The sequence below is a fragment of the Myotis yumanensis genome, unplaced genomic scaffold (genome assembly GCF_028538775.1).
Source record: "Myotis yumanensis isolate MYYU_CA2020_CCGP unplaced genomic scaffold, mMyoYum1.0.hap1 SCAF_17, whole genome shotgun sequence".
Taxonomy (NCBI): Eukaryota; Metazoa; Chordata; class Mammalia; order Chiroptera; family Vespertilionidae; genus Myotis; species Myotis yumanensis.
The window spans coordinates 18,444,481-18,464,751 of NW_027223768.1; the positions used below are offsets into that span (position 1 = coordinate 18,444,481).

Here is a 20,271-nt window from a genome sequence, read left to right on the forward strand (position 1 = left end):
GAGGTACCTGACAGGCTTGAGGCAATTGTGAAGGATGAGGGCTATGTGCTTTAGAAGATTGGAGGATAAATAAAGTTAAATGATATGTAAAATAAGTCTTAAATATCCCTGAGTGGGAGTGGGGGAATCTTCTTCTGGTCACATCCTGTGTAGCCAAAGGTGGGGGCTGATCTGGGACGACTCCTCCACTCCCAAGGAAGAACCAGTGTCCTGTCCACCCCCATTGTGGCATTCGAGCTTGGTGCCTGGCTTAGGTGTGGCCATCAGGTCCTCATTCACCACAGAATCTACCGGGACTTTGATGAATGAGAATTAACTCCCCACCATTCACCTGGATGTCTGCACAGGAGGTATTGTGAGTGGTCACATTCAAGTAGACTTTGTCCTTGAAACCCAGAGAGGCCACGATGATGGAGTCAACAAACGTGACCTTGTCATGGGAGAAGAGGGGTTGCTGGTTTTTCCTGTAATGAAGGCTGAGGCTGAGCTCCTGGGAGAAGTAGCCCTTCAGGGAGATGAGATAAAACCCATCACATGGGATGGGGATTGAGTTGTCTTGTATCTCCATGGTATCCTCCTTGCTTGGGGATGTGAGGATGAAACCTTTTTCATTGTCACACTCTAAGGAGGGTAGAACAAGAAGAAATAAAAAAAGAAAGAATGATTCCTTAACACAACTTTGGGCAACAACATTCCAACACATCTAGAAACATATGAAGAGACAGCGATAGGAAGAGATTTTGAGAAGAATGAGAAGAAGCGGGCATTGTGCTTTACCCATGGGATGGAAGAGGAGGTAGAGCTAGCACTGGTACCCAAGACAGTTCCTGATGGGGCTGGAACTCAAGAACTGAGAGATTAAAGCCATTGGCGGTTGTCACAACAGACCTGTGGCAGGAAATGGAGCTTGGAGGTTTCCCTGATTTTCAGAACAGGGAGAGACTGGCAACCTCAGGGCTTCCTTGTTCAATAGCTCAATCGGAGCAAAGGGTGCCAGGAGGGCCATTGCTTTGAGCTCTTCCCTATTCTCTCTTCACCTGACTGTGAAATGCACATTTTCACATGCCCTGGGCACTGGACTTCCCAGCAGCATTTTCTACTGGCTTTTACCAGCAGCTGCTGAAGCTTAATGATGTGCACAGAATGTCAGTGGGCTCAGGCTCTGCCCAGAAAGAGGCAGGTGAAGGAGCTCCAGAACAAAGACCTGCCTCTCCCTTCTACCTTGTCACTAGCTTTTCCTGGAAGGTGCCTCGGGAAGAGCTGCTTTCACAGGAGGAAGAGGAGGAGGGGGAGGAGGAGGAGAAAGACAGGACACAGAGTGATGGCTTTGGTACCCTCGTGAGGAGCCATTCCAAGTGTAAGCCAAAAAGCCTTAATTTCTTTTCAATCAGCCCTGATTTGGCCAAGCAACCACATATCAGACTCCCCACTCTGGCTCATGTCCCTTGGTAATAGGAAAGAGTAGGCCCCACTGCTGGACACACAATCAATAATTCTTGCTCTGAACCAGGCCCATGGGGGCATGCTTGAACTGGAAATGAAGACCTCTTATGGAGGGCAAGATGTACTTCCCTCAGGCTCAGGAGAACTTGATAGACAGTGAATAGCCTTAAAGAAACTACTGGTGGCCCTAACCTGTTTGGCTCAGTGGATAGAGTGTTGGCCTGCAGACTCAAGGGTCCCAGGACTCAAGGGTCCCAGGTTCGATTCCAGTCAAGGGCATGTACTTTGGTTGCGGGCACATCCCCAGTAGGGGGTGTGCAGGAGGCAACTGATCGATGTTTATCTCTCATCGATGTTTCTCTCTATCCCTCTCCCTTCCTCTCTCTAAAAAATCAATAAATATATTTTTTTAAAAAGAAACTACTGGTGGGTGTTTTAGTGTTAGTCCTGGATCCAAGTCATGCTGTCCTGGTGAAGTATCACCTGGCCTTCACACCTGGGGCCTCCCCCAGCTCTCATTAAGGTAGAATCTTGACCTATACCAGAATTACTGGCAAAACTAAGGAAGTAAAGCCTTAGTTTCCTTACTTAAAAATAAGAATAATTCCACCCTAGCTGCTTTTTTCTCAGTGGTTAGAGCGTCAGCCCGAAGACTAAAGGATTACAGGTTTAAGGTCAAGGGCACATAATTCGGTTGCAGGCTCAATCCCTGGCCCCAGTTGGGGGCAGTGCAGGAGGCAATCAATTAATGTGTCTCTCTCACATGGCTGTTTCTCTCTGTCCCTTCCCCTCCCTTCCACTCTCTCTAAAAATCAATGGGGGTGGGGGCGGGGGAAGGGAGGAAATATCTTCGGGTTAGGAGTAACAAAACAAAAAAAAAGAATAATTCCTGCTCAGAGGGTTCCTGGAAGGATTAGTAAGGCATCTAAAGGAATTAAGCACAGATTTGGCAAGGTCCAGGTATTCCAGGATTTAATGCTTCCCTAAGAAAGGGTGAGATCTTGTGTTCTGGAGGAAATGAAGAGATTTGGAGGGAAAAATTCTTTTCAAAAAAATCAAACTTTTGACAACACTTACCAGTAAATTGTGCTTTGATACTTTGAATTGGAGGATACTGAGGTGGCACCTGAAGAAGGCAAAGAGATATTTTTAGGAAAATAAAGTGGTGAAGAAATGGAATTAACAAGTCATATTCTATGAAACAGAAATGGAGTAGACTAGAGAGGGAGCGACTTGCCAAAGACTTGGGTTTTTTCCATGGAGAATAGACCCAGACTGCCAACCTGCCCACTGGCCTTTCTGTAACGCCCCTTAAGATAAGTTAGGAGTCTTCTGCCCTTTCATGCAAGCACCAAGGCCTGTGCTCAGCCCTGCCAAACTCTCCTTTGGTGTGTTGTTTTGGCTCACTGAGTCCCAATTTCCCATTTTGGATAACAGAGCATTTAATAGTCATCTTGTCAAGAAACCCATTCAGTCGCAGAGATCCATCCCCTCATGAAGAAGGCTGTGCCTGATCCACCCGCTGTGACCACTGACTCCCAGAATGCACTGGGAGTGAATTCTGGAAACTTCCTAGCTCTAACGCAAGTGTAAAAGTGTTTTACACTTTTCAGGGCACACTACCAACTAAAACTAGTGTAATCCTTCAGAGTTTGGTAGATGTGAGTATAGTCTATTTTTTACATTGGTTTTCTCCCTTCTTAAAAGCTTGAAAACCTAATTTGAACCCAGAGAGTATTTAACATCAAGAAAGGAGAGAGGAAGCCCAAGGGGTAAAATGTCTGCAGTAATTTGATGGGGAAGAGAACAAAGAAGTTCAATAAGGAGCAAACTATAAAGTATATGAAGCGAAAAAAAGCAAAAGGCAGAATCATGTATAAAGTATATGGCTGTGTATTTAAAAAAATAAAAATATGGCTTGCATGGGCATTGACTCTATCTGAAAGGACACACAAAACACTGTTTGCAAGTGTTGCCTCTGGAGAAAGGAACTGGAAGCCTAAAGTCAAGAATGGGAGTGCCCCTTATTTTTCATGGTCGACTTTTTTTTTATTTTGTACCACCTGCTTATATCACCTACTAAAAAGGGAAAGCGAGAAAAGAAAGCGCACTGTCTCTTGTGTCTGCCAAGAACAACAGCTCTCTCCGCAGGATGCTTTTTGGCTGATGGAGGTGTGGGGAGGAATTTGTTTTCATGCCCTGGAGTGTGGAATCCCTGCCTCCCACTCACTGGCATACAAGTAGCCGCAGTCAAGTGGATTCCTCTAGCGACTGCCCACGCAGACGAGGAATCCCCTATTTCCCGTAGAAGTCAAAGCACAAGCCTAATCCAGCCGAAACCAACAGGCCTGGGAGGTAGAAGGGAGAGACTTTTCCAGCCCTGCCAATTCATAATCCCCAGGGGTGAATAAATGCCCCACTGCTGTCTAAGCCAGCAAGTCAGTCCAGCATGAACAGCCACCTGGTTCAATTCAGAGAGTGCAGGGCACAGCCAGCAGCAAACTAAGTTCTAGCCAGGCAAGGATGGTGTCATCATGGGCAAGTTTCACAACTTCTCTAGAGATCACTTTCTCATCTTTAAAAATTACTAGAAGTTCAAGAGATCCCTTTCAGCGCTAACCGTCCATGATCCAGGTTTCTGAAGTTGTAACCCTAAGTCAATTTTCATAGAAGAGGAAAAAACAAGACTTCCTCATCCCCAAACTTACGTCAAGCCCTCTGATCTGAAAGCCCTCATGATTGGATTATTTGACTGGCTATGCAAAAATCTCCACATGGTTTCTGCAGTTCAAGGAAATCTACCACAGTTTTGAAGCGCCCTGATGATGTAAGCGTAGTAGTGACCCAGGGGATGTTCTCTGAGACCAAGAGGCTGAGAGGCAACAAGGAAAGCTCACATGACTTCCTCTCTTGGTTAGAGCTACTGGAACTCCAGACTGAAGCTTTCTGTTCCTTGTCCTGATGGTTACTCAGTGTTAGAAATAGATATATTCTCAGAAGTCTCTAACTAGCATCAGTACTATTAAGTTTAGGCAATGTTGTGAAATAAAATAAATGGTCCTTCCTCTTGCTCCCTGCCCTGCCCTAACTCTTCCCCTCACCCTCCATACCTGATTAACTCATGCGGATAACCCCACTGCCCAGAAATACCCCCACAGTGCCCCATTCAAAGTTCTCCATGGCCCGGCTTCAACCTCCTGGTCAAACTTTATTTCCACACATATCCTTTCTGTGTCTTACATTCTAGCCAACCATTTTCTCTAATCTTGTTGCCCTTGAATAAGCGTGGTAAGATGAGACAGAGAGCATAGCCTTGAGGGTCAGAGTCAGTTCAAATTGTGACTTCTCTAATTTTATGAATTTGGAAACATTATGTTTAGCATTTCTGAGCTTCAGCTCTCATGCCAGTGAAAATAAGGCATATTGTTATTGGAATATTCCCAGGAGATGACTGTGAAGTTTAAATAAGATAGCATATGTGAAAGCACCCAGCAGTTTGCCAAGTGCATGGTAAGCTTTAGAAAATACTCGCTTTCTTAGTTCTATCCAACAAGAATGTCCCTCCATCTCTGGTAACTCTGTCATTCCTCTTTTCTTGGCTTCACTTACGACAGCCCTCACACCCAGGAGGGAAGCCTGAACTCTGAGTGCTCCCTTTGTGCTCTCGTGATGAGTTCATGGTGAGACTACCACCCTGCCAATCTGCTGTGTGTGCCAACTTCTCTCTCCTCTGAGCTTGACACTGAAGTGGACACAAGAATGGAATGTTAATAAAATCTACTTAGGGGTTCCTCCTCACTCCAAATTTGAATGGGGGGGCTACTTGTGTAGTATAATAGAAATCATACGGGAATGGAGGGGTGGAGTTGAAATCTTCCCTTTCTTGGCCTCAACTTCCTTATCTGTAAAATACAAGGTTCAACTAGAAGATGACTTCTTGTACACTCATGCTTCTGACATGGTCTCATTCAAACATCAGGGCTGTACTCTGATTGTGCTGTGTAGACTGTACTACACAGACAACCATGTAGAGTTGGCTAAGGAGATCTTCTCTGGAGACCTTCTGTCAGTGTAGACTGACAGGAGTTTGGAGACAGTGTGGAGTCTTCAGACATTTCCAGATTGAAGAAGCTTTATTGTGTAGCTTGTCCTTGGATGGAACTCCTCTGGGACCTTTGATATTTTCTATTTTGTTAGTCTCTGGAGAAGATCTGAGGATTTTTCTTGGGTTGATATATTTTTAAAAAGACCATGTTTGTGTATGGGTAAAAAATAAACTCTTCTGATATTTACCCTTATGAAAGTATTTGAGGGTCTAAGATTAATTTGAAGTATTTTCATCATCAGTACTGATCAAGATTAAAATATTGGGTTTTAGATAGTTGTCAAAATATTCAGATATATTTCAAAATACTTCAGAGGTTCTCCAGAGAAGATCTCCTCAGCCAACTCTACATAGTTGTCTGTGTAGTACAATTTGGCCCAACCTTTAGCTGGGCTCTGAAGAGGTGCAATTGACCTGATGGGGGGCAGCAGCCCATGGACAAGTACAAAGTAGACAGGTGCTGCAAGAAGAGTCAGAAGTAGGTCCTTTTCTGGCCTCTCACAGTACCTTGAGGACTGAGCTGTTGGAGAACAAAACTGGGAAACATCTGATGTCCAGCCTTTACCCAGCAGCCTGTACCATGTTCCCAGGAACTCATCTTTGGAGAGAGTTTCTAATTCTAACTTACTAGGATGTTGGCAATTATTTTACTCACTTGGCATTTGTCTTGAGGGTAATTCTTGGCAGGAAGGAATGAGCCTCTGGAAGGTATGAAACCAGGGCATGGGCTCTACCTTCACTCTGTGGGCCTTGCCCTTCCTCACTTGATACCCAGCCACAATGTCAAGATGTTAGGTGGGAGAGGGGTAGTGTGGGAGTCAGTGGAGCACAGTGGGGAAACAGATCGGTGATGCGGACTCCCCAATTCACCATGCCACCTCCACTGGGATGTGAACATCTCCTCCCTGTGCCTTGGGCTTCATGTCAGAGGAGACCTGAGAGATCATGAAAGCACACTCTCACACTCTCAGGGTGCATCTCAAGGAGCCTCTGCAGGGGAAGATGGAATTTTCCATCCTGAGCCATTGCAGTCAGCTGGGAAGCTAGACTCTCATCCTGAGGCATTCGGTGGTGCTCAGCAGAAACAGCCTCCTTACCAAGGGCAAGGCCTTACCTTCTGATCAGGGAAGTTCAGAACCCCACGTAGAGAGAGGACTAGGAAGAATGGGAAAAACTGGTTCTTTGCCCAAGCAGCCTTCCACATTCAGAAAAACCTCATCCCGAAAGTTACATTTCTTAGAAACAAAGATGTGTGGCTCTGAAAACCATGTTGAATAAAGAGTCTATTGGGATCTAATGACACAAAGAACAGCCATTTTAATTATTATCCCAAACCCTCTCTTTCTCCTTCCCCACCCTTCACCATGACTGTCAGCACCTTTCTGCTATAAGCTCTCTCCTAACCTTCATTCTCTTCTCTACTACACAATCCATGCGATATCCTAACATAGCCCCCCTCTCTAAACACTGCCCTTTTTCTTGTCACAATTACTTAGTAATGGCTACCCCACAGAGAGGACCCTGTCCTCTCTATCTCAGAGAACAAGAACTGCAGTTTCATTGTCCCAGAAGCTTAGCAATTAACAGATTCCTAAGAGGGATCTCAGGAATGAACCAAAAGCATCCAGGTGGCATGAACACACCTTCAAAATTATGTGATTGACCAAATGCAACCAACTTTTGCTGTCCTCAAGGGGAAGGTTTTCTCATATCTGGGTTTCCCTTTCCACATGAACTGGGGAAGTCCTCAAAGTATACCCACAGAGGCATCTGCCAAAACATTTCTAAGAACTCACTTCCTCACCTTGGTGATTGGGTGAGTCTGCAGCATAACATTCTGTAGCAGCTTAGTTTCTAAGCAACTGGAAGGGTCAGTTACAGTGTACCCACTGTATTATCATAAATCTCACCCTGCCTCAATCATAATGAAGTTTAGTTAAGTAAATGTTTGCTGAGCTAAGAGGGAACTTAGCCCCTAAGACTATGCCTGCTCCTTAGTTAGGGACTTCATAATCACATAATATTTGACATTGGCTCTAACCAACACTTTGCTTCTTTAAGTGTCTGCTTTAAACACAGGGTTGGAAACTCTGGGAGGGCAAGGAAGACCATGTCTTGCTCACCATTGTTTCCTCTGTGTCTGACAGGTAATTGACACTCTACAGATACTGTTGGGATAAGTAAATGAATCAATGGTTTATAGTGAGCTGAGTAGTGTCTCCCACAAAATTAACATCCACCTGAACTCTGTACATGACTTTATTTGGAAATGGGGTCTTTGCAGATGTAACATGAGGTCCACTATATTAGGGCTGACCCTAAATCCGATATAACTTATATCCTTAAAGCAGTGGTTCTCAACCTTCCTAATGCCGCGACCCTTTAATACAGTTCCTCACGTTGTAGAGACCCCCATTTCATTGTTACAAATTGAACATAATTAAAGCATAGTGATTAATCACAAAAACAATATGTAATTATATATGTGTTTTCCGATGGTCTTAGGCGACCCCTGTGAAAGGGTCATTCGACCCCCAAAGGGGTCGCGACCCACAGGTAGAGAACCACTACCTTAAAGAAAGAGGAGAAGGCATCATGCAGTGTGGGCCAAGGATGGTGCAGGACACATGGAGGTCAGCGTCAGTGCTCACAGTAGCCACAGCCTTCGAATTACTTGCTAGGAGCTGCTTGGTGGTAGCTACTGCCTACACCAGAGCCACTCAGCCCTCATGTTCATCAAGCTCTCTCGCCTGCTGTCTGAGAAGCCAAAAGACAAAGACTCGCTTGTATAGAATTTGCCCACTTTCAGCAACTTGTCCTAGTCGTTTTTTTTTTTTTTAGAAATGGGCTTTGTGATTTTCTTTAAAATATATTTTTATTGATTTCAGAGAGGAAGGGAGAGGGGGAGAGAGACAGAAATATCAACAATGAGAGAGAATCATTGATAGGCTGCCTCCTGCACACCCCGTACTGGGAATTGAACCCACAACCTGGGCATGTGCCCTTGACCAGAATCAAACCTAGGACCCTTCAGTCCACAGGCTGACACTCTAACCACTGAGCAAAACCGGCTATGGCCCTGCATGACCTTTTTTTTTTTCTGCATGACCTTTTAATATAAACCCAGACAAGTCTGTAATGCCTCATGTTTCCTCATTGTAAAACTGCACACAAATATCTCTCTTCCTCCAAAGTCATGGTGAAGAAGTAGAAACAAAAGTGGGGGAAAGATCTGTAAAAATGAGAGACTGTTTATTACAGGTGACACTCACCCCCTAAAAAAGGCTTTACATTCCTAGTCTTCATCATACCATGTACAGGGTCAGATTAAGATCTTTAGGGACCTTGGAAGCTAAAAACATTAATCAGTCAACACAAATAATTCAAAATATATTTTATATTACTGACCTGTAAAGTAGGTATTTTACAACTTATTTTATAACCCCAAAGGGCTTTTATATTTTTCCTTAGTGACTATTTGGATGCTTGTTTATCATTTTTTGTCATGTTCATTGTCAGTTTCCTCCTGACCTTTGTTGGAGAGTTTCTCTGGTTCTCCAGGCTTATGCCCTGGCTACCTACAGGGAAGCCCAGCCCTAAGGGTCCATCATGAAAACTCACTGGACCCCTCTGTTCCCCATATTTGCAATGCAGCAGTAAGGGAATGAGACTTTCTAACCACAAGCTCTTATTAAATTAGTATTAGAAGAACTAAAGTGTAGGTCTATTTGTCAATTTTTCTATCAATCAGAATATGTTCTTAAATAGCAGTTACATGTTCTCAAAGTAGAAAAATCAATACAAATTAAAAACCCACCTAAGCTGTATTTCAGAATAAAAGTTCTGCTGAAAAGAAAATAATTAATTACAGTCATCCCCCTTTACCCATTGGGGATATGTTCCAAACAGCCAGGGGATGCCTGAAACCACGGGTAGTACCGAATCCCATATATACTATGTTTATCCTATACATACATACCTTTTCATTTAAAGGAAGCACTTTCTGGCTTCTCTTAGGCATAGCAAAAGTTCCAGCATCACTACTCTTGCACTTTGGGGCTATTATTAAGTAAAATAAGGGTGACTTGAACACAAGCACTGCTATATCTCAACAGTAGATCCAAAATCCAAGGTGGCAACTGAGTGACTAATAGGCCAGGAGTGTCTACAGCTGTGGAGATGCTGGACAAAGGGATGATTCACATCCCAGCTGGGGCTTTTTAATCCTAAAAACTATAGTAAGGAAGTAAAAGTCCATGAAATTAAGGTTAACCCTATGATATGCTTTCTGAGATTTGAGTTATGGTGTGTGTGTGTGTGTGTGTGTGTGTGTGTGTGTGTACACATGCTACAAGGAAAACATTTCAGTGGTACAGTGCTTAGGGAAGCGTGTCCTTGAATAATAACCATCATTTCCAAAGCTCTGTAACACATTTGCTCTTCACAACTACCAAATTCCAATTTTGAAAATGATTAAACTGACGCTCAGGGAATTGCAGGGAATTTACTCAGTCACAACATTAAAGACTGAACTGAACCAGAGCCTTGTAATTTCTGGCCCAACATGCTCTCCTCTATACCTCAATGACTTGCTCTAAACTTGGAGATGTTTTGTATTTTTTGTAAGGAAGTGTGTTGATTCCTTCATTTAAAAAGATATGGATATTGAAAGTATGAGTGGCTACAAACAAAATACACAAGCCGTAGGATGGTATGGAATTCTCTTTCATCCTAATGCCACCATATGTTCCATTTGTGACCGTTGATGTGAAATAACCTTTTGTAAGTCAGTTATTTTCACTCCTAACAACACTGTACATGGCTCTTCTCACCTAAATTATTCCAGAAGGTTAATGTTAATTTTCCATGGATGCAGACAGAATCCCTGATGTGAGTGGAGAGTACAGGTTCTCTGAAAGTGGACACAGAAGTAGTTTCTATTAAAAAAAAAAAAATAGGATTGGAAGGGCAGGTGATTAGCCCTGAGGTAGGACTGGGTCTAATCTGTGCCTATAATGAGGGGCTGACGTCAGAGAAATGGAATCAGGATACTATATCCCTAAATCTATATCCCGAACTCGTGTGTGTGTGTGTGTGTGTGTGTGTGTGTTTCCATACTCGGACACATGTGATATTTCCAGCATGATCCCAGTACAAATTTTTTCTATCCTATTTTCAACTTGGGTCAGTACTATATCAAAATTTTTCATTTATAAAGTATCAGATGAGGCCTCCCTTGTTCTTCCTCTTATACCTGTCTAGTATTTGGCTTCTCAAAAAAGGTTTTCTTATCTTGACTCTTTAAGAGTGTAGGCTTCATTAAGCCATCTGAGAATGGTTAGTTTTACTGTAGCGCCCCCTAGTGCTGCATGAGATTAGACTCACTTTCTTTTTTAAAAAAATATATTTTATTGATTTTAGAGAGGCAAGGAGAGGGAGCGAGAGATAGAAACATCAATGATGAGAGAGAATCATTGATTGGCTGCCTCCTGCACACCCCCTACTGGGCATCGAGCCCGCAACCCAGGTATGTGCCCTTGGCCAGAATCGAACCCAGGACCCTTCAGTCCGCAGGCTGAGGCTCTATCCATTGAGCCAAATCAGTCAGGGCTAGTCTCACTTTCTATCTATAGAAATATGTAGACCACAGAACAGAAGCGAAATTTGGAGAAGCAGCAGTTTGGGTAATTTTTCCTGGTTTTGTGTGTGTGTGTGTGTGTGTGTGTGTGTTTGCATGTAATGGAAGGAAGTGTTTCCCTAGTATGAGTCACAGCCCTTTCAAGCTTTACCTTCCACCATTTTACCCTAGGAACACTCAACTTCAACCATTTTGAACAATCAACTGAACAAGTATCTAGAAAACCTGCTACCCCCTTCCCAATCACTACCATCCTTCTTGTCTACTTAAAGAGTTTTTACTCTTCCTTCTAATATCAGCTATAGCATTACCTCCTTCCCAGCTCTTACCCTCTCTGGTTTTCTTAACTGTAAGTAGACTATGTGTAATGCCCACTCAAAAATGCAATAATTCTACATATTATTATTAGTCCCCCCTTTAGAGCCTCCAAGTACTTAATGACAAATCAGTTCAGTTCTTCAGATGTTTCTTTGTTATTACCATGGAATCGCTTATGAAATGTAAATTCATTTGCATTGAAAATCATTTATTTGCATGTCTGGCTTTTTTTTTCAAAAAGGAATTTCTTAAACTCTTGTTAGATTACATGGGGATACATTTAAACTGAGTTAATCTGAGACAAGATTTTTCAGGATAAAAAAAGCTTCCTTTTTCTCCCTAAACAATACAAACAAAAGTCCAAGTTATAGCCTTCATCAAGAAACTGTGAATTCTAATCAGATCTGGTCAGCTCACTTAACAATTTCCTCTACTTCCGTTTTACCCGGCGGTAAAAGTGTTGAGAATATAAACCTTCAACTGAAATTTGCTAAAGAATTATCACTAAAAGCCTCACATCTATAAATTGCTGTGATGAGGGTGATACAAATCTTGGAAGAGCCCAGCCTCAAGAGTCCAGAGATACACAAATAAAATTTATAAATTATATTTATAAAAATTATATATATATAAATGTGTAAATTACATTTGTAAATTGACCTAGTTTCCTGCCATTGTTCCAAGCTAAGTAATAGGTAAAACTAGAAACCTAATACTTTAAATAAATATCCAAAGAGCATGTATTGTTTTTGGTGACAAAAGGGCTCAGTTTTATCATTTGTACCATAGATATTCTTCTAGCATCTACTTCTTTCCTCCTTCTAAATAGGGTATTTTGCTAACACATAACAGGTTATTTAGATATGTACATAGTATATAAGTAAGCATAAATTACAAATATATATGCAAATTTGATTTTCTTCCACCCCTTCTTACGAACCAGGAAATTCATCTCAGACACAAAAATCTACTAACTTATATTTTGTATTTCTCAAAATCTCATTCCATTCTCTGAATATATGTATAAAGTACATATTCAGCCCTAGCCGATTTGGCTCACTAGATAGAGCGTCAGCCTGGAGACTGAAGGGTCCCAGGTTCAATTCCGGTCAAGGGCATGTACCTTGGTTGCAGGCACATCCCCAGTAGGGGGTGTGCGGGAGGCAGCTGATCGATGTTTCTAACTCTCTATCCCTCTCCCTTCCTCTCTGTAAAAAAGCAATAAAATATATTTTAAAAAATAAAATAAATAAAGTACATATTCATAGAATATTGAGCTGGAAGAGATCTTTCTGATCATTTGATCCAGTTGCTTACACATGAGAAAATCAAAGCCCAAAGAGGGAAGTGACTTATATGAGAGGGAAAAGTCTATCCTATATTTTTCTGACATTCCAAAATGAGAACTTCTGCTGTGCACAGAAATCAACCTAATGTCATGGAATGATGAGGGGAAAGTTAATTGCCCAAGGAGTTTAATCGTTACATCTGTGTTTTACAGAGCCTTTCATATAATCAATTATTTTATAAGGCTAAAAATTAAATCTAAAATATGAGGGAAATTATGATTATTCTCCAAGTATCTTTTTCCTACAAAAAAAAAATCCAACTTAACTGGGTGAGTGATGAGTACTCGGCTCACTTGAGATAACACCCAAATGGAAATTCATTGCAATATTACAGATCACTGCAATATTGTTTTATAAAAGTAGAGGGTTTTTGCATCATCATCTAGCCAATGCTTCAACCAAAATTCCAAACAATTTTATCAATGAGTTTAGAAAGTGTCCCTTTTTCAACAGCTACTCTACACCCTTCTCTCTCAATGTCTCTCTCTCTCTCTCTCTCTCTCTCTCTCATACACACACACACACTGCCACTACCACCATTTCATCAAGTTCCAGGGAGAAATATATATGATCTACTTGTGCTATCCCCCCCCCCCCAATAAAGTATATGAGATTAAATGTAAGGACCCATTGTGCTGCATCCTATAACAGTATGAGATATTTATGTTAGCTAAAACAGTCTAGCTAAAAATAAGAAAAAATTAAAATTCATGTTAAGTCTGTGCCAAAAAATTCCATATCCAGAGTATATGATAGCACTTTAATTGAGCCACCAGCTCTACTGTACCTCCTATGTCTTTGCTTCCATTTCTGCACCAGGATCAAAGAATGCTCCCCATGAATTCTAGTGTCCTGGAAACCAGCACTCAGCTTTCCTTCCACACTCTATCACAGAGCTGCTGGGTGACTTGGCAGAAAAGACCCCTCTCCTTCTCAGCATCCCCTGGGTATTTCTAGTCCAGGGCCACTCTGCCACCAGCGGGCTATATGCATCCATTTCACCTTTGGCTCTCTCCTACTCACAGCCCTAGTTGAGTCTTGACTGGAGCCATCTGTCCTGTCTTTTCATCGTCACAGTGTCTGTGACACTGTGGTTATTTGAAAAAGCACTCTTCAGGGCTCCCAGACCTGGTGCATGCACTCAGCTGTTCTATTTTTGGTTACGCTCTTTGTTTTCTTCTCGGAAGAGCCTAATTCCGGTCTGCGTCTTAGGCACCCTGCCATGGACACATTGCACCGCCCCCGCACTTGCGACCCAAATTGCCTATTCTAATTGCACCCAAAGGGTTCTGCAGAGAGAAAGAAAGGCATGGCATGATGAGGAGAGGGTGAGTGTGGTGTTGTGCTCGCCAGTCTGCCGACTTGAGCATGACATGACACCTGCTACACTTCTGGAATTGGGGGATGTGAGCCCTCTTTGCAGTACAGTGATCACAACCACACTCCCACCAGCCTCTCTGCACTGAAAACCCCTGTTTCCGGTGGGCAGAGGCAAGCCCAGGCGTCTGCCAGGACTCCACTGGTCTTATCCTAGTTTTGTTTGAGATACTCAGACTCTGCCCTGCCCATCAGAAATAGAAGTTCCTATTGTCTAATCTTTACCAGGGACAGACTTTTCTAAACTCAAGCAACCCGCCAGGGAAACAGTATGATCAGACTAGCCTCAACAAGGGAACATAGGCAGACTGTGCATTTATTTTCAGTGGAGTTGCCAGCAGTCAAGAACATCCTTAAAGACTGAATAATGTTTGCAGGTCTGAAAAAATACATAAGAAAAAAGAAATATAAAGGGGATCAGAATAAAGAGAAGGGAGATTACAAGGAATATCTTCATTAGGTGGGGGAAATACTAGAAAGATGCACCCACCACATAATATATTGGATAAAGTATAAAATAGACAAAGTGATGTCTGTACGTTGTGATTGGTAGAGAAAGGCTGTGAGAATAAATATCGGGGTAAGTTGTTGGGAGTAAATGTTTGGCCATGTGCGCGGATGCACGGAACACACACATCTCTGCCTTTAAAAGAACTATTAGCTATTTAAAAGAACTTACTATTGATACTTTCAGCATTCTTTGCAAAGCAGGAGCAAATGTCCACAAGTGTCTGTGGGTTTTATGAATACAATGGCAAAGTGGAACTGAGCTCATTCTTATTTCCTTTTTATATTAATTCCCTGATCAGACACTAACTAAGAAAATAGGTAAACCAGGTATATCAATGACTCGAAGCTTCATAAAACTCGAAGCTTCAATGACGGCTCATAAAAAAATACCAGTATTCCTGCATTGCAAAGAAAAAGAGAATAATCCAGAAGCAGCGCCCCTGCCCTACCTCCACCGTGCCCCACCATTGCCACTACTGAGAAAAGGGAAGGAAAAAGGAGACCAGAGGGTGTTTAACCACACTTTAAAATTGCTAAGGGGGAAGAAAAAAAACAAACACCTGGACAATTTGGTTATCAGATTCTTTCCAAGTGACCCTTTGCAGCTGTTGGAGCTGCCATCAGCGTAAGCTGGTGGCAACAAGGTGCCGGATGTGCATCTTACCTGAGGAGCATAAAAGTGCAGGCAGATGTAGGTGAGACACAGGAGCAGCCCCAGCCCCTGGACCACAGAGGCCACCAGCATGAGCTTGTGTGTCTGGAATCTCAGACCTGGCGCGTTTCTCACATTCTCATCCAGGGGTTGGACCCCTTCCATCTTCACAGTATGGATGCAGCAAAGATGAAAACTGGTCCAAAGGGAGATCTGAGAGAAAACTGACGTCTCCCCTGCCAAGAAGGAGCTGAAGACAAAACCAGGCGTATCAATCAGCAAATCCACAGAGGTGGCAGGACCAGAGATAAGAGGCAATTGAAAGAGCAGAGCGGACTCTCTCAGTTTTAACACTGCCGCTTTGCAGCAGGCGGGGAACTTCTTTGTGACTAATCTGAATTTCCCCTTTACTTTCTTTCTTCTTTTTTTCTTCTCTGGGCTAACAGGGAGTTGTTTTTGTGGCATTCCAGTTCTGATTTGAGTGACTGTGAAATGGCAGTCATTGAAATGTGCACTTTTCTTAATTTCTCATTGCACCAGTAACCAAACTGTGGGTCACTTATAAAGATAAAAAGCATCATCCCTTGATGTGGAAGCTCGTCTGTCCCTCCCCCCAGGTGCCTTAAATCACAGAAGATACTTAAGGGAAATGCTGGAAACTGAGCATTGAAACCATCCTACAGATTTTGGGGAGAAGCACACACAAATCATTCTCAAAGTGAAAAAAAGAGAAAAGAAGAAAATAGGATGGTGGATCATGTAGAAATAAAGGAGTGAGATCCTCTCATTGTATTCCATTACAGTGTAATAAATAAGCTAGCATCTAGTGAGCTTCTGTGGTCTTCTTCTCATTTGATCCTTTCGGGTGAAGTTAGCAAACACTTAGATGGTTAATGTTAAGCAAAGCAGAAAAGTATCCTGACTTTTCCCCCTCCATTTTACTTTCTCCCCAAATGTGCACAAATGAATGAACGGACTCAAAAAAGCTTTGAAGGTTGCTCCTTTCTTTGAAGTCAAGGGTGGACTCGGAACTTGGAAAATAAGAGTATTCTATCAATTGACAGACACTAATTACCCTTTACCACTGAAATAAATGGCAAAATCATTTATAATGTCAAGTTCAAACTGACAAATATTTACTGAATACATAGTAATAAGCCTAGTGCTGTCCTGGATGACAAGGGATGATGGGGAGGGGCTGATTAAGACAGAATTCTCTCTCTTCTGGGACAAGTGTGTCCCTCTGAGCTCCCCATTAGTCACTAAACAGCTGTTTAAAGAAAGAAGGGAGGAGTAATATTTTTATATCAACAATAGGAGTTGTTTTAGGCATTTAGTCTTAGAGAAAATGGATAGGAGACATATTCCAAAGAGAGTTTGTGGGAAAAGAAAAGTGCATTTATTATTTATTATTATAGTATTAATCAATTAAAACATGATTTAATACCCTCATGATAAACATTATGCCTTGCATTTGGAGGATGTTCAAGTTTTTGCCTGAAAGATAAGGGAACTGAGACACTGTATCATAGATGCCAAGCCAAAACTAAAAATCAAACTTACCTCAAAATGATCATTCCCATGAGCAAAGTATGTGTAATATGCAGGGTGTGAAGGGGGGAAATGAAATAAAAGTCAGTGTGTAGAGCTCAATTTTTGTGGAATTGTTAATAGTGATAGTAAATATTAAAGTTGATAAGTACTTATGCATTTATTTTAAAACACTAAAAGAATCACAGCAAAGCCCTGACTGGTTTGGCTCGGTGGATAGAGCGTCGGCCTGCGGACTGAAGGGTCCCGGGTTCGATTCCGGTCAAGGGCATGTACCTGGGTTGCGGGCACGTCCCCAGTGGGGGGTGTGCAGGAGGCAGCTGGTCGATGTTTCTCTCTCATCGATGTTTCTAACTCTCTATTCCTCTCCCTTCCTCCCTGTAAAAAAATCAATAAAATATATTTTTAAAAAAATAGAAAAAAAAAGAATCACAGCAAAAAAAAATTCTTTAAAGCTAAGATGCTATTGGAAACTGATGAAACCAGCTGAAAAAAAAAAGTGAAAACTATTAGTGCTAAAAACCAAAGAAAATATTTTTAAATGATGGCCAAAGGTTGAAAAAAAATAAAAACACATTTACAAAGTGCAGACTCACGCCCTGAGCAGCATCCTGTTCACTGTTAACATAGCTTCTATGAAGGAAATTTGGCAACGACCATATTCCTTATAGACAGTGAGAAATCGTGCTACAGAATGAATTTCCACTTGGATGTTATCCCAAGGAAGCACAGTGTCAAGTATATCAACATTTGGGCGGACACATCTAAGACACAGCTCTCATCTCCCATGTCTCAGTCTCCAACTGTCATATTTTGCCTCCTTGTAATTTTTGTTGAAGTTTAAGTAATACTTTACATTTAATTGTTTGTTTTTTCATTGAACACATTCTCACAGCCTCTTCACATTCTTTGTGGTAAGAAAAATAAATGCAAATTGACTTGAAAGTTCCTGCAACCTTTGGATAGACTAGGGACGTGTTTCAAAATTCATCATTGGGCTGGTCTAGCAGCTGGAACACCATCAGAGAAACCACTGATGGCATTTCCATCTTAGAGCAATGGCAGAGTCCTCCATCTTCAAAGTTGGCATGTTTTGAAAGAGATCAAGTATGTTCCCTGAATCTATGGGCAGTATTTTAAAGCATCTCACAAAGGTCAAATACATAGACACACCCGAGCATACCAGCCTTTGAATGGAAGCCTCAGACTTCATTCAAGCAGTTACCTTTCCAAAGATCATGAGTCTCTAAATGTACACCCCTTTCAAGACTACAGAAAAGTAGGGAAAATAAAATGGCTTCAACAACTGACAGAATATCTTCTGTTTAGAAAGTAGCAAAAACTCTTTTTGATTTTGGGTTTTTTGTTGTTATTTTGTTTGTTTGGTGTGAGGTGGTGTTAAAATCTGTACTTTTCATTTGTTTCTAAATCATTGTCCATTTCAACAAGGATGAGCCAGGTGCCTACATAACGGTGCTGAGGGAAAAGACAGGAGCAGACCATATTCTCAGTCCTCCAGCAGGTCAGAGCCAGGGAAGTGTTGGCTCCAGGTGGCTGTGCAGGAAGAAGGGTACCCGGGGGTGGATCCCATGCAGAGTGATATTAGGACTAGGGCAGCTTCCTTGAGATGAGTCAAGTAAACCTCAGAAAAGCCAGAAGCCATCTGGCCTTTGGGGGAGTGGGAGGGACAGTGCTTGCCCGGCAGGGAGTGAGAAAAGCAGCCTGGGCCAGCAAGCATTTCTTCGTGCATTTCTCATCCACGTAGCTGTGAGTGGAGAGGAGGAAGCGGAGGAGAGTGGCCCAGGAAGAGGGTGGGAAGCTGTCACGAATGGACTTCTGTTACTAGTTAAGAATTGGAACTTTATCCTGAAGACATTGGGAGAACATGGAAAAGTTTGAGGCAGAATGAGATATAATTGTATTTTAGAAAAAAAAATCACTCTGTGTAAAATAGAAATGGCAAGAGGGATCAAAGAGACCATCTGGGAAACCAATCCAGGAGGTTGTGTACCAGCTGAGGCAACAAGTGGGGTCCCCCACCCCTGCACTCAGCTCCCTGAGCCCTCCATCCTGGACAGGGAGTTCATCCTACAGGAAGGGGAGTCTTGATTGTCCCACAAAGGTGTGTTCTGTGGCCCAAGCCCTGAACAAAGGGCTGCCTCTACCCAAACAAAAGCCACTTTTTCTAATTTATAAACTCAAAAAGGGTACTGCTCTAATTCACACAAAGACAGAAGCATGAGTGGGGCAGTCCTCAGGCTTATGTTTATTTAAGTGAGAAATAATAAGGTCCTAAATTCAAGCAGAGAGGATCCTGAGAGGAGAAGGACTATTTTAAGTCAACAGACATTTTTAGGGCCCATCTCTGATTTCACAAAGAGGGTCATAACTAAGCTCTGATCTGACACAGGTGACAGGAGGATGCATGGTGATGGAAACCAATGCATTACCAATGTCAAAAGCCTGATTGACCATCTGTCTTTTGTTGTTGTTGTTGTTACTCCTCACCTGAGGATATATTTTCCATTGCAGAGAGTGGAGGAGAGGGAGGGAAAGAGAGAGAGAGAGAGAAACATGGATGTGAGAGACACATCATCTGGTTGCCTCCCACATAGGCTGGGAGTGACCTCTCAACCCAAGTATGTGCCCTTGACCAGGAATCAAACCTGGGACCCCTTATGTGTGGGCCGACGTTCTAACCCACTGAGTCACACCAGCCAGGGCAGCCATCTGTCTTCTTAACCTGCTCTTGATCCTGCAGTTCCCATTCTTCTTCACGTTTTCAGCACTCTAGGACCTCAAAACCCCGGAATCAGCTTTGACCCTTCCTTGTCCCCAATCAGTCAAGCTTTGTAGGGCTGAACTGCAGTACAGCTTAGACTTCCCTCCACATTGCTGTTTGCTGCTTCTGACCTAAAGTCCTTGTTTGGGTCACTTGAACTCCTGGGTTAAACTTCGATTCCCTTTGTGCTTCAACAGGCTTTTAAACCCAGTGATGACCAAGATCCTATCAAGGGCCTCCATCTCAGAGAGGATAAAGTTGAAATTCTTCAGTGTGATACTCAAATCACTCCATCATGAAACCCCAAGTCTCCTCTCCAAACTTACCTCCCTCTATTTCCTAATTATTTCTGACATATCCTTACCTTTCATCTCTCAAGGGCTGGATGCCTTGAGTGGTGGTGAGCTTGCATTGTTCCAGAAGAGATTAAACAAAACTCTGAAGGAACTCTGTTCAGGGGATTCTAGCATTGGGTAGGGAATTTGTCGCTTCAGTAGTTCCCAAAGCCTAGCTGATCATCATAATCACTGGGAGTTTTGAAAGATC

General features: G+C 42.4%; 1 protein-coding gene across 1 annotated transcript; it reads right to left on the reverse strand.

Annotated features, from left to right (window-relative positions):
• Positions 1-271: 271 nt before the first annotated feature.
• On the reverse strand, positions 272-15,973 carry TNFSF4 (TNF superfamily member 4). The gene is given in 4 exon segments (XM_070397000.1): positions 272-621; positions 2,521-2,569; positions 15,405-15,908; positions 15,911-15,973. Coding segments are annotated over 4 exon segments (966 nt in total).
• Positions 15,974-20,271: the final 4,298 nt, after the last annotated feature.